The sequence below is a fragment of the Mustela putorius genome, unplaced genomic scaffold (assembly GCF_011764305.1).
Source record: "Mustela putorius furo isolate JIRA1106 unplaced genomic scaffold, ASM1176430v1.1 tig00000788_pilon_pilon_pilon, whole genome shotgun sequence".
Classification (NCBI taxonomy): Eukaryota; Metazoa; Chordata; class Mammalia; order Carnivora; family Mustelidae; genus Mustela; species Mustela putorius.
The window spans coordinates 6,872,737-6,885,349 of NW_025421481.1; the positions used below are offsets into that span (position 1 = coordinate 6,872,737).

The following is a 12,613-nucleotide window of genomic DNA, read 5'->3' on the forward strand; positions in this document are numbered from 1 at the left end:
TGACTTTTGAAGAGTGGGGAGAGGTGGAAACCGAGCAGATCTCTCTTTTGACACTCTTTCTCCAAACCCCTGCCAAGTAACAGGAAAAAGATCAACTGTGTTTCCCTTCTACCCTGGCAAGCTAGTCCTCTGGCATGGCTGCCGAGGGCCTGCTCTCCAGCCAGCCTGGGCTGTGGTTCCATGTGGACAGTTGACCACGGGGCATGGGTGCATGATCTCCATGGCGAAGCTGGAATGTTACAAGAAAGCAAGTCCTGACTGAGAGAGGAGGGCCTAACTTCCTTGTTAAGTCTTTGCTAAGCCAGTTCACACTCATGTGCTCAGGGTGAGACATGAAGTTAAACATTAGGAGGTAATGGTGGAATGCTCTACCACCTTTAAAAATCTGGTTTTTGAACAACATTTAGCAGCAGGAAAAAGCCATTCATGATTTAATGTTGCATGAAAAAGCAACTTACGAAACCACACATCAAGTATGATTCTAATTTTGTTTTTAATTCACATACATAAATATTCATATAGCATATCAAAGTATTTGTGTATATATACAAATGTAAAAAGAAAATAAACCAAAAGGCAGTAGTGGCTCTATTCCAGCAGTAGAAGTTTACAGGTGGTTTTCTATTTTCTTTATATATTTTCAAAATTATCTACATGTACCCCAGTTATACTTGGGGAAAATATTAATTTCATCATTCTTTTAGTGAGCTAAAAATCAGGCCTAAAGAGGCTGTCGGCACCCTGACCAGTCAACATGTCGGCCGTGGACCAGATGCCTAATATAAGACCTGTGATGGGGCACTATTTATTTCTACAAATATAATCTATCAAGATTAATTTCTGGCTTGTACTTGAGAGAACTAACTATAGGGAGAGTTAAGGAGATGTCAATGAATTCTGTGAATATGCCCAGAATATTCTCAGAGTTATTTTTGCCTCAAGACGTGGGTGAAGCAACTTGTAGATGAAGCTTACCCAAGGCCTTAAAAAACAAGAAGTACAAGCAAAATACAGCCAAAAGAGAAATGTGGCTTCTTTCTGGAGACTCCACTGAGGACCCAGATTGAAAACCCTCTTCCTTTGTCTTCAGGACCCCATGGCATTGCCTATACTTGTTTGGCATCTGTGTACCCAGGCCCACCTGTGGGAGAGAAGAGCTGCCAAGAATTGTCTCTGGCCATCCATATTCACCCTGGCAGCTCTTAAGTGCAAGTCTTCTGATCTCTTTTTTCAGTTCTTCCAACAAACATTTTTGGAATACCTAATGTACCCTAAGTCATAAAACACAAAGTCAGATGAGACTAGAGGCCTCCAGGAGCTCCATCAACTGAGAGGGTTGGACCTATAAAGAGAAAATACTGGTAAATGCCATGCAGTAAGTAGAGCCGTGTCAAGGTGCTACAGGACTGCCTGAGGTGGGGCACCTGGCTTAACCTGGGGTCAGGAATGGGGACTAGGAGAGGACTCCTAGAAGATACAATGTCCCAGGTGAATCTTTAAGGATGAGCACTAACTCACCAGCCAGAGATGAGACATAAGAAAAGGTGTTTTCCAAAAGCAAAAGCCATTTTATAATAGACAAAATACTTGGCCATCTGGAATTGTTTCTGGGGTGATTGTTGCCATGAGGACATCCTCTCTGATGAAGGCCAGCCCCTTGGTCACTGCATTTCTAAGCATTGGCTGGTAGGTTGTCCAGCCCTGCAGTCTGGCCTTTGCATAAGATGCTGTGATTTAACATGGTGTCAACTATACGTGCATCTCTATACTGAATCCGGAGTTGGCTAGGTAAGAGACATGAGCTTCTAACCATACAATCCTAGATCTCCCAGGGTAGAAAGGGACCTTGAGGTCACCTGGACCAGCCCCCATTCCCAGTGCCATCTCAGTGGCAGTGATGGGTTCCCTAGCTAGGTAGCCCATGGCAGATCTAGCCCATGTAGGTGATCTAGACATAGTCTTGATTCACCAACCCTGAGGCTCCTCGTAATGCCCTTGGCTTTTTTGCCCCTTTTGGGGCTTCCATGCACAGACACAGCCCATTCCTTGAATGTCTGTGTTTGCATCCTCTTCCGGTGTAGGAGCTTCTGCTGACTCCCAGAGACCAAAGAATAGCCGGGGGGCGGGGGGGCTGTAGTTTTCTGGCGCTGTAGAACAAACATGTTCCTTCAACTGCAGATACTGAAATGTGGTGGTGGTTTTTTAATGCTAAGGGAAAGTGCCAGTAGATAGGTCAGAATGGTCTACTTGTAAACAGCAGTCTCCCAGCCTGCGCTGTCAGGGCCCTCTCTCCCCATGGTGTCCCATGCCCTCTCAGCTTGCTCACTCACTGTCACTCTCAGCAGGTGACGAGGCCACATACGAGGTAGCTTGTCAGCCATTTTGGCAGTAACGGGTTAAACAAAGTGAGCTCTCAAACAAATGCTTATGGGAAGAAATGGATACCACTTATACCATACTTCTTTCCATAAAGGGTTTAAGGCAACCTCCAAAAATAGGTATGACAGACCTGAAAATATAGGTACCCACAGATCTGAACTAGGAGAAAGACCTTGAAAGGAAGATCAACACCAAGGGAAAAGTTTTAGCGTCGGTGTGCAGACCACAAAGTTGTAGGAAGTTATTAGAGCTGAGCCACAGATTTGGCTCTGAGCTTCCTGGAGGTCAAGGAAAGAAGAGTAGAACTTCTTTGAAAGAAGAGTAGAACCCATCCTCTCAGAAAACAAAACTTTGGTGAGACTGAAGTCTGAAAGAATTCTCTGTCCTGGGTCCCTGTGACAGAATATTGTGCGACATTTTCTTACTAACAGGCAGTGAATCTCGGAAACACAAGTGCCTTCGAAGCGCCCTCAGTGAAAGAGGAACACTGGCAGACTCATGAAAGCAATAAGGTGGGAAGCCCAGTGGCACAAAATAGTGGCTCATCTGAGGTCAGATCTGGGTTTGAGTCCTGGCCCTGCCCCCTACTAGCAGTTTGAAGTTGGCCAAGTTAATCAATCTCACTAATCCTGAGCTTTTCACACATAACGTTGGGGCTGATAATTCTCCCTTTATGAGGTAGCTGTGCGGGTTAGACTGTCTACATCAGGCACTTAGCAGGTCCCTGGGATGTAGTAAGCAGTGTCACGTGGTGCTTGCTGCAGGCGCTGCTTGATCATCCCCGGGAGATGAGCCAGAGTACGGTTCGGGTTCACAGGTGGTGCAGCTCGGTGCAGGGAGCAAACCCAGCACCGCGTCAAGACTGGACTGAGGAAATGTCTGTAAGATACAGTCCAACGTACGACAGTTTTCAGCTGAGCTTGATACAAACTGGAGAGCAGAAGGTTCTACTCTTTGTACTGAGGGTAGAGGTATTGGGGCTCCAGGTTCAAGAGAGAGCTAAGACCTGAAGGAGTTGAATTCTGATATGCAGCTGAGATGTTAGAATTGACATCCAGAGTGAAAACTGAAGAGCTTAAATGAGATTCTTGGCCACATGGATGGCCAGCCTCTCTGGTACATGGAGGCAAGCCAGAGTAACACCTGCAAATAGGGCCTGGGTTTTGCTTGGGATGGTTTCCAGCCCTCTCTGCCAAAGAATGAAAAGGCACCTAGAACCCCAAGGTGATAAGTAAAGAATAGGTAAGCTGTTTTTGAACTACAATATTTTCTCTTGTTTTTTAATTATCAAAATGGAAAAGCTTATTCTTTTTATGGCTGTAAAATTATTCATCTTCATTTGAATAAAGTTCAAAATATAGAAATATACAGAGAAAAATTATCTATAATGTCAACACTCAGTGATAACCATTAGTAACATTTTAATATATATCCCTATTTTCTATGCACACTATGTTTGTATATATCCATATATTTTTACTTAGTCTTTTAACCAGTTTTTTAAAAATGATTCAATTTTTGTTTTAATTGGCTGCTTAGTGTTCCACTGTGTGCATCTATGTAGTATACTTAAATAATGTTCTATTTATGAAAATTTTAAACATTATAATGAATATTCTTGCAGATAAGCCACTGAAACCTTCAGCCTAAAAAATGTTCAAGCCCCTACTTTATCAAAAATTCTTGGGTTGTTTTTTTTTTTTTTTTCCTTCTAAAAATGAAAGAATGCTTTTGTTTCCTGTCCCATCCTGGGCCACCTCCACAGTTGCCCCTCTAGGCCCAGCAGTGGCCTGGTTCTTGAGGATGCAAATAAAGCTGATTGCTAGGACAGAACCAAAAGGTACCCCCAAAACAGGGCACCCCAAACAGCATCCCAGACTGGATGGACACAGGAGGACACAGTGAATTCCCAGGAGCAAGCAAGGTCAAGAACCGGGCTCTCCCCAAATTTGTTTGGAGGTTTCCAACAAGGAAGGAAGGAGGAAACTCGTCACAGGAGGAATGAGATGTAGGCTGGGGCTACCGTTACTGGGATAGTCATTTCAGATTCCATCTGTCAGTGTTCTGTAGCTGTGGTAAGAGCTTATTTACAGTACAATGTGCTTAAACATTTCTAAGTTTTATAAGCTGGTTCTTCCTTTATAAGCTATTTGACATACTCGTTTCTTCCTTTATTATAACGATCACTATCAGGTTATGGAAATGCTAAGTATTAATTTTATTTATAATTTAATTAATAAAACACAAAAGTATAAAGCGGGGGGAAAAAAACCCACAAGAATCCTAGAGATACTCAGTTAATATAAAACCTGAGTGACCAGAATTTTTCCTAGAAGACAGATTTGTCCACATCTGTGCTGGTTTTTCTAACACCAAGCTGATGAATGTGCTGTGCACAGCCTCAGTGACTAGGATGCAGGAGGACAATGAGGGACATTTCTTTGTCTCTCCATGAGCCTCCCCTCCCCCACATCACTCAGTGAGCCCTTCCTGGACACTTGCCATAGGCCAGGAACGGGCCAGGTATTAGGAACTCAGCCCCAACACATGGAAGTAGCCCAGTAAGTATCCAGGGTAGTCAGCTGCAGTCTTGACTGCCTTGAGCTCACAGGAGATGCAAGCTTGCCTGAACATCTCCAGTTTGCATAAGAAAAACAGGTTTGTATCCCTCGATTACTATTGAGATCTCTCCTTAGAATATGATGGCTCTGCAAATTCCTCTAACATAGCAGTTCTTAATTCACAGAACAGAATCCCTAGGGGAGAAAGGAAGGCTGTAGAGATTGTGACGTTCCCCCTGGGGCGGTTGCCCCCTTTGACTTGGGATTCCCTGCCTTCATCCTAAAGAGCCTCTGCTCCAGAGGGAGTGTTGCCTGCTATCCCTCATCATGGAAGGGGGCACATCCCCTGGCTGAGAATCCTTGTGATGATGGATCACTTTGAATCATGAAGGACACCCTTTGCCTGGAGGCTGAGACCCAAGCAAATTGTATACCCTTAGGTACCCTCACCCCAGCCAAGATGCACTGACCCCCCCCTCTCCGCCCAGTAGCTTCTGTATTTAATGTTTTTAAGCTTGTTTTTTGTGTGTGTGTGTGTGTGTGTGTGTGTGTGTGTGTGTGTGTGTGTTTTAACGGTTTTCAGAAGTCATTTACCTTAAGTATAGTTCTAAGTGATAGTGGTCAAGAGCAAGCCTACCAACACCTGGATTCAAATCCCAGCTCTGCCGTGCCGGCTTCGTGACCACGTTGACCATTCTGGGCAGAATTCTCTCACCCGTGAAGTGGGATAATAGCCTCACAGTTATTAATAACCCCTACAGGGTGGTGGTGGTGGTTAGGATTCAACAAGAGAGCCCATGTGAAGCATGTCCTGTGGTACATGACACTCAGACAATAATGTCGGCTGAAATTGCCGTTGGTTCAGTGTAATCATGAGTGATTCTCGAAACAATCCTGTGACTTCACTACCGCATGTTATGATCCCCGTTCTTAAATTAAGAAAAAACAAGGCTCAGAGCATGCTGTTCCCAGTCCTCCCCCACGCCTGCAGCAAACACGCACACACACACACAAGCTCCCTGCTTTGGCCAGTGGTGTATGTAAGGCAGAACATGCTCAAGGTCAATTCTAGAAATGTGATTCTATAAAGAGACTCATGCTGGAAAAGCCAAGGCAGGTGTTTTCCAACAAGCCAGGAGGGGCAGAAAGAGCCCCCGTCACAGACAGGCCAGGTTGTATCACTAGAAAGATGTCAGGTGGTGAATGTCCAGCTAAAGGAGTTTGAATTTGTGCTCAGGGGAGGTAGTGACTAGAGATGAGAACATGGTTGTGCCAACTCAGGAGGACAGTCCAGCTCTGTGGTTCGGGCTAACGTGTGAAGGGACCCCTTAGCGCTTACTGTGATGCTGTGAGCCGGACGGGTCACAGGAATCAGTGAGCTTCCCCACAGCCAGGGCTGAGGGCCGGGTGGTCCAGGAGTGACTCCCCATGACTACGTACTGTCCGTCCCAGCTCAGAGGCCGGCAGTTCTTCTTCAGACCACCTGAATGAGAAGCCAGCCGGCCACCTTTAGCGTCGCATGGTGTTCCAGTTATCTGATGCTGCCTACCCAACCATCCAAATACACAGTGCCATAGAAGAACATCCATTTCATTCCGTTTATGATTCTATGAGTGAGGGGTTTGGGCAGAATACAGCTGTTCTACTCTTTTCTGCTCAGCAGTACCTGGGCCTCCACTGGGGTGGCTCAGATGACTGCTGATGGAACCCCTCTATTAGGGCCATCTATCTGGGGTCTTGGGTCCTCCCTGTATGGCGTCTCCTAGAGACTGAAAGTCCGGGATGACTCCTTTGCTGTGTATCTGGAGACCAGGCTGGGATGACTGCAACTACTGTTTCTTTCCAGGCAGCCTCTGCCTCTGGCTAGCTTGCACATTTGCATAGCATGGTGGCCTCGGGGTGGCCAAATATTTGCACGTAGCTGGCTTCCATCAAACTAAGTGTTTCAAGAGACCTGGATGGAAGCTACAAGTCTTCTCATAACTGGATTTCAGAAGTCCCAGTGTGTCACTTCTGCCACATTCTGCTAACTGGGAAAGTCAGTAAAGCCGATCCAGATTCGAGGAGGTGGAGAAACAGACTCACCCCCTTAGTAGAAGGTCATGACATGTACACAGGGCAGTGGAATGGGTGGCAGCCATCTTTGGAGATAAGCTCCCACATGTGGGTAGGGTTAAGAACATGGGCTTTGAGTCACTAATACTGGTTCACATCATAGCTCTGTAACTTTCTAGCTCTGTATGTCAGGCAAGTTACTTAACCTCTCGGAGCCTGAATTTCCTCATCTATAAAATAAGGATAAAGATATTTTGCAGATAACTGTGGTAGTACTTAAATGAGATAAACCTAGTGCTTGGCACACTCAATTCCTAACACCTGTGAAGTCCTTACTTGATGGTAGCTGTGCTACCTAGAGTAACTATAGTATAACTATACTATATATATATATATATATATATATATATATATATATATATGCACACACACACACACACACAATTATACTATATATAGTGTAACTACTATATAACTATAGTAGCTCTCTTTCTCTAGTTCATCCTTTGGCTATTCATTCACTCATTTAGCATGCATTTACTGAGCGTGTGTGTCAGGCACAGTCTCGGGCACTGGCCTCCCCTCAGTTGCAAAGATAGACATTGAAAGCAGAGAGTAATTGGGCCTTCAGGTTTTTGAGCAGGTTTTTAGCTTGTCACCTAATCCTCTCTTACACTGCAGTATTAACGTTTGGTCTCATCCTCGTAGAGACTCCTACCCTCGCAGTGACTGTCCTCCCATTTAAATAGGGGGATTGTCACTAGAGAGAGGCAAGAAAAATGAATCTTCCTCCCCGTCTAAACATGTGTCTGCAGGTCCCATCTGATGAGTGTTCCCCTCAGGGGCCCTGGTATGTCAGTAACGCAGCACTCCACATTCAGAAGCCCCATCAGAATCAGCTGCTCCTCGTGCCCAGGGCCCTCCCTGGCTTCCAGAGTCAATACCTCAAACATTGAGGCGACAGAAGAGATAGGAAAGGTAACAGTGTCCAACTCTTTACTATATATAATTATAAGAAAAAAAAAAAACTCTATAATGCATTCTAAAATAAAGCGGAAAGTAAGACATCACAAAGAACACAAGCCAAACCAGGAGAGGCCATTTGGCACAGTCTGGTCTCAAACGTCTTATTCGAGCAGTTTCCTAACACCAAGAACTAATTAGAAATGAAAAGGCAGGGCTTCTAACCCTGTACTTTCAAAACCTTTCAGCTTCCCATAATAATCATGTGAAAAATCTCACTTGCTCAAATGAGCATCTCCGACTTTCTGAAGACAGTGGAACTTTAAGTAAATCTCACTTTCAGGAATTTGTTTTTAGGTTAATGAGGAAGGAATTCACACTCATTAAGCTCCACTGCTCCAGTATCTAGAAGCTGAACATTGTAGAATCGCTGAATCTGCCATCTTTCCCTTAGTCCATGTGCCCACCCAGAGCATGACTATCTGCTACATAGCCCTGACAGACGGACATCAACCATCTCCACTGTCCTGCTGAACAAGACCAAGAGCCCGTGACCTCCCGTGGAGACTACAGAAGTCAAAAGCCCCATTCTGCCTCTCAGAAGGGTTCCCCTCTGTGCTCTAGGAAGCAAAGCTGATGATGACGTGAGTGCCAAGTGTAGGCAGTCGGAGGGTTCAGCCCTCTTTGTGCAGTGATGGCCAGAGCTGTCTGCCAGCCCTCCTCCACTATCATTTGTCGGTGCCCTGCTAATTTACCAGTCTGACTCATCCTTGGAGGCAAACATGGGATCAGTGTTCATTGCAGGAAGTGCTCAGTTGGCTGTTCAAGGTTCAGTGTCTCCAACAAGCACACGCCTGTCTTGGGGGGCCGTCATTTCTTAACATGTCACTCAAAGGAATGATACCTCCTCTGTCAAAACAGGTTTCAAGCTCAGAAGCATTTTCCCTTCTTGGGTCTAAGACCACAGCAGTCTGGCATTGACCTGAAATCTGATTGATCCAGAAACCCACAGGCCTCTTCCACATGGCCTCCAAAGGCCTTCTTGAATCTTCCTCACTGTCTTCATCAAGTGGGAACAGTTCTCCCCAGAATCATGGGAATTAAGCTGTTCTGTGTGCTGGATTGGGGAGGAGGGGCCAGAGTGAGGGGGCATAGTCACAAAAGCAGCATAAGCAGAATGCCATTTCTGTTTTGAAAAACCATGAATAGACATTCTAGGACACTGATCAGAATGAAAACTTGAGACAGACCACGCCTGCTCTCTGCTGGTGCAGTGATTTTAAGAAAGCTCTCTATGACTGCCCGGCATCTACCTCTTTGGAGCACTGTGGTCTCAGGGGGATTGTCAGGCCCCTGTCTCTCTGAGGTCAGACAACGCCATGTTCTCTCAGTGAGAGAAGACCAGAGTGCTGGGAAGAGAAGGCAGAAATCAAAGATCTACATCTGGAGAAAAGAAAATAAAGCTAGAAGTCGTCTTGAAGGGAGTGCTTGAAGGTTCAAGGAAAAAAACCCTTCTCCCAGTCACTGCTTGGCATGGCATTTGGGCCTGACAGACTCTCCTGTCTCTTGCTGATTTGATGATAAAATATGGAGTGGACCCACAGGGAGAGCAAGCGCCTCAAGAAATAGATGGATAATTGGCTCTGTTTGCATGCTGGCTGCTGTAACTGTGAGACACCACACCAGCATGACTAATGCCTCTCCCCTCCACCTAAATTAGATTTTGATTGTGCTTTAGAGATGTTCACTGAATCACAGATGTTTAAGGTAAAAAGACCCCAACTTCTCAGGAACACCTCCCGTGGAGTGTGTGGGCTCATCCCCACAAGCACGGCTGAGGCGCTCCCTGAACTCAGATGAAGGACCATAGTAACCCCTTATCTTCCAAGGCCTGGGAGCAGACCAGCTGCCCATGAGGGAGGCTCTGAAGGTAACAGGCTGTTGGGGCCAGTGGGTGTGGGCCTTCTCTCTGGAGGGTGAAGCTGGGGGTCGGCTCCTTAGCGTGGCTGTAAGCCAGTGCTTCATATTGCTGACTAATGCCTCATGTAGACTCTAAATTGGACCTGGGCTTTCCTGTTCTTCAAAGATTTCCACTGAGTCACTGCCACACCAGGTGAACTAGTTCAAGGTCTTTGCTAGTTCATCTCCCACAGTGTTCCTCGGGCTATTCAACTTGGCCAACCTGCAGTATACCATACAGAGTACATGCTTTTCTCTTTTCTCTTGCAGAATCTAGCCTACGAAATCATCCTAACACTGGGACAGGCATTTGAAGTTGCTTACCAACTCGCACTACAAGCAAGAAAAGGGGGGCATTCCTCTACACTTCCAGAAAGCTTTGAAAACAAACCCTCCAAGCCCATCCCCAAGCCTCGTGTCAGCATTCGCAAGTCGGTGGTAAGTAGAGACGATACAGACATTCTGAAAATCTTGAGCTGGAGGGAGAGGAAGCTGTTCAGCAGGTCCCGAGTGATGTGGGGGCATGCTTTTCTCTGTCTCCTTTGGCCTCCTTCTCCTGGCATGCATCCTTCATCCTCCCAGCCTGGTTCCTGCAAAGTCTCGGGGGACCATCTGTCTGAACCTAGAGGCTCCCAAGAAAATTCTTTCTCTGTCACCTGTGGCAGCTCTGTGACAGGGAGACTGGTGTGCTGCTGCTTCCTTGATGAATCTTTCCTGAAGCTTCAGGCAAGCTTGAGAACGATGTTCTCCGACGCTTCACTGCCATCCCACCAGGGGCCAAAACCTCTTGCGAGCCACAGGCCCTTGGAGAGGTGGGCAGAGGCTCACAGCAAGATGTCCCGGGCACTCTGCTAGAGGAAGCTAGCTAGAGGCACAGGCTGGGCACACATCTTGGGTCAGAGCAGAGCAGCCCTCTCCCCCTTTGCTGGAGGCTTAGACGCCAGCATTCGGCAGGCTCTCTCCCCGCAGCTGAGGCCTCCTGCCGAGCGGTGACTCTTCAGACGGCGCAGCCCCTCCTTCCTCCTCGTCATCTGCCTTCCTCCAGGAATTTCCTCCCCTTCCCTCCCACAAGCTCTGTAGACATCCTGTCCTAACAGACTTTCATGACTTCAAAGCGGCCTCCTCTGGTAGTAGCAGTACCCAGACGCTGGAACGTTCCCAGCCAGCCTCCCATCAGGCTTCTGCTCTGGTTGCCGTATGCCATCCTAGGAACTCTGGGGCTTGGGACAGGCAGGCACCCCCAGATGCCTTGCTGTCATGCCCACATATCCTTCTATCTCTAGCTCTCTCCTCCCCACCCTCCCCAGCTTGTGGGGTCATGGGGGAAGTGTAGGAATTCTAATGTTTGTCAGAAAGCACGTCCCTTTGTGACCATGCGGCTTGTTTACAGTCTTCTTTTGGGCCTCTACTCCTGCCACCATTCTTGAAAACTTCAGTCCTTGGGGATGATCCCTCCGGCATCCGGCCTCTGCTCCTTGACTACTCACTTCCACCCCACTTCGACCATTCACTCCCACGCTCACCCATCATCTTGAGCATCACCAGTAACTGCATGTCCTCTGAAAATCTTCCCTTCAAACACCGTGGTCCCTTCACCTCTGCACCTACCCAACTCCACTGGTACCCAGTCCTGATGCACTCCCACAAATCTAACTTGTTATTTTCAATTGCTCCTTTAATATGTAATAGACATCTAAAACACAGCATGTCCCTAACAGCATTCTTTTCATTTTCATTCCAGTATAGTTAATATACAGTGTTACATGAGTTTCAGGTGCATAATAGAGTGATTCAGCATTTCTATACACTACTCAGTGCTCATCTAGACAAGTAATCTTAATCCCCTTCACCTATTTCCCCCATCCCCCGCCTTCCGCTAACCATCAGTTCTCTATAGTTAAAGAGTCTGGGGTTTTTTCCTTTGTTCATTTCTTAAATTTCACATGAGTGAAATGTATGGTATTTGTCTTTCTCTGACTTATTTCACTTAGCTTTATGCTCTGTAGATCTATCTACGTTGTTCTAAGTGACAAGATTTTATTTGTTATGGCTGAGTAATATTCCATTATGTGTTTGCACGCATGCATGTGTGCACACACATATATGTATATATTACACACACACACACATTTTTCTTTATCCATTCATCCATCGGTGGACCCTTGGATTCCTTCCATAATTTGGCTCTTGTAAATAATACTGCAATAAACAGGGGTTCATATATTTTTCCAAGTTAATGTTTTCAGATTCTTTGAGTAAATACCCAGTAGTGTGATTTTGGGGTCGTATTGTTAGTTCTATTTTTAATTTTTTAACGTTTTCCACAGTGGCTATACCAGGTTGCTGTCCCACCTACGGTGCAGGAGTGTTCCTTTTTCCTCCACATCCTCACCAACACTTGTTTCTTAGGATTTTGATTTTAGCCATTCTGACAGGTTTGAGGTGATATCTCACTGCGATTTCGATTTGCATTTCCCTAATGATGAGTGATGTTGAACATCTTTCCATGTGTCTGTTGGCCATTTGTGTATCTCATTTGGAGAAATGTCTTTGATGTCTTATACCAACTTTTAACTGGATTATTGGGAGGTTTGGGTGTTGAGTTGTAAAAGTTTTTTTTTTTTTTTAATTTCATTTATTTATTTGAGAGAGAGAGAGCATGAGCAGGGGGAGAGGCAGAGGGAGAAGACAACTCT

At 45.9% G+C, this 12,613-nt stretch overlaps 1 protein-coding gene across 1 annotated transcript in view; it reads left to right on the top strand.

Annotated features, from left to right (window-relative positions):
• The window catches only part of ANKS1B (ankyrin repeat and sterile alpha motif domain containing 1B), a 1,114,451-nt gene that overhangs the window by 1,091,995 nt on the left and 9,843 nt on the right, over positions 1-12,613 (top strand). Inside the window, 1 exon segment of the mRNA XM_045084805.1 lies at positions 10,188-10,355. Coding sequence (XP_044940740.1) covers positions 10,188-10,355 — 168 coding nt within the window.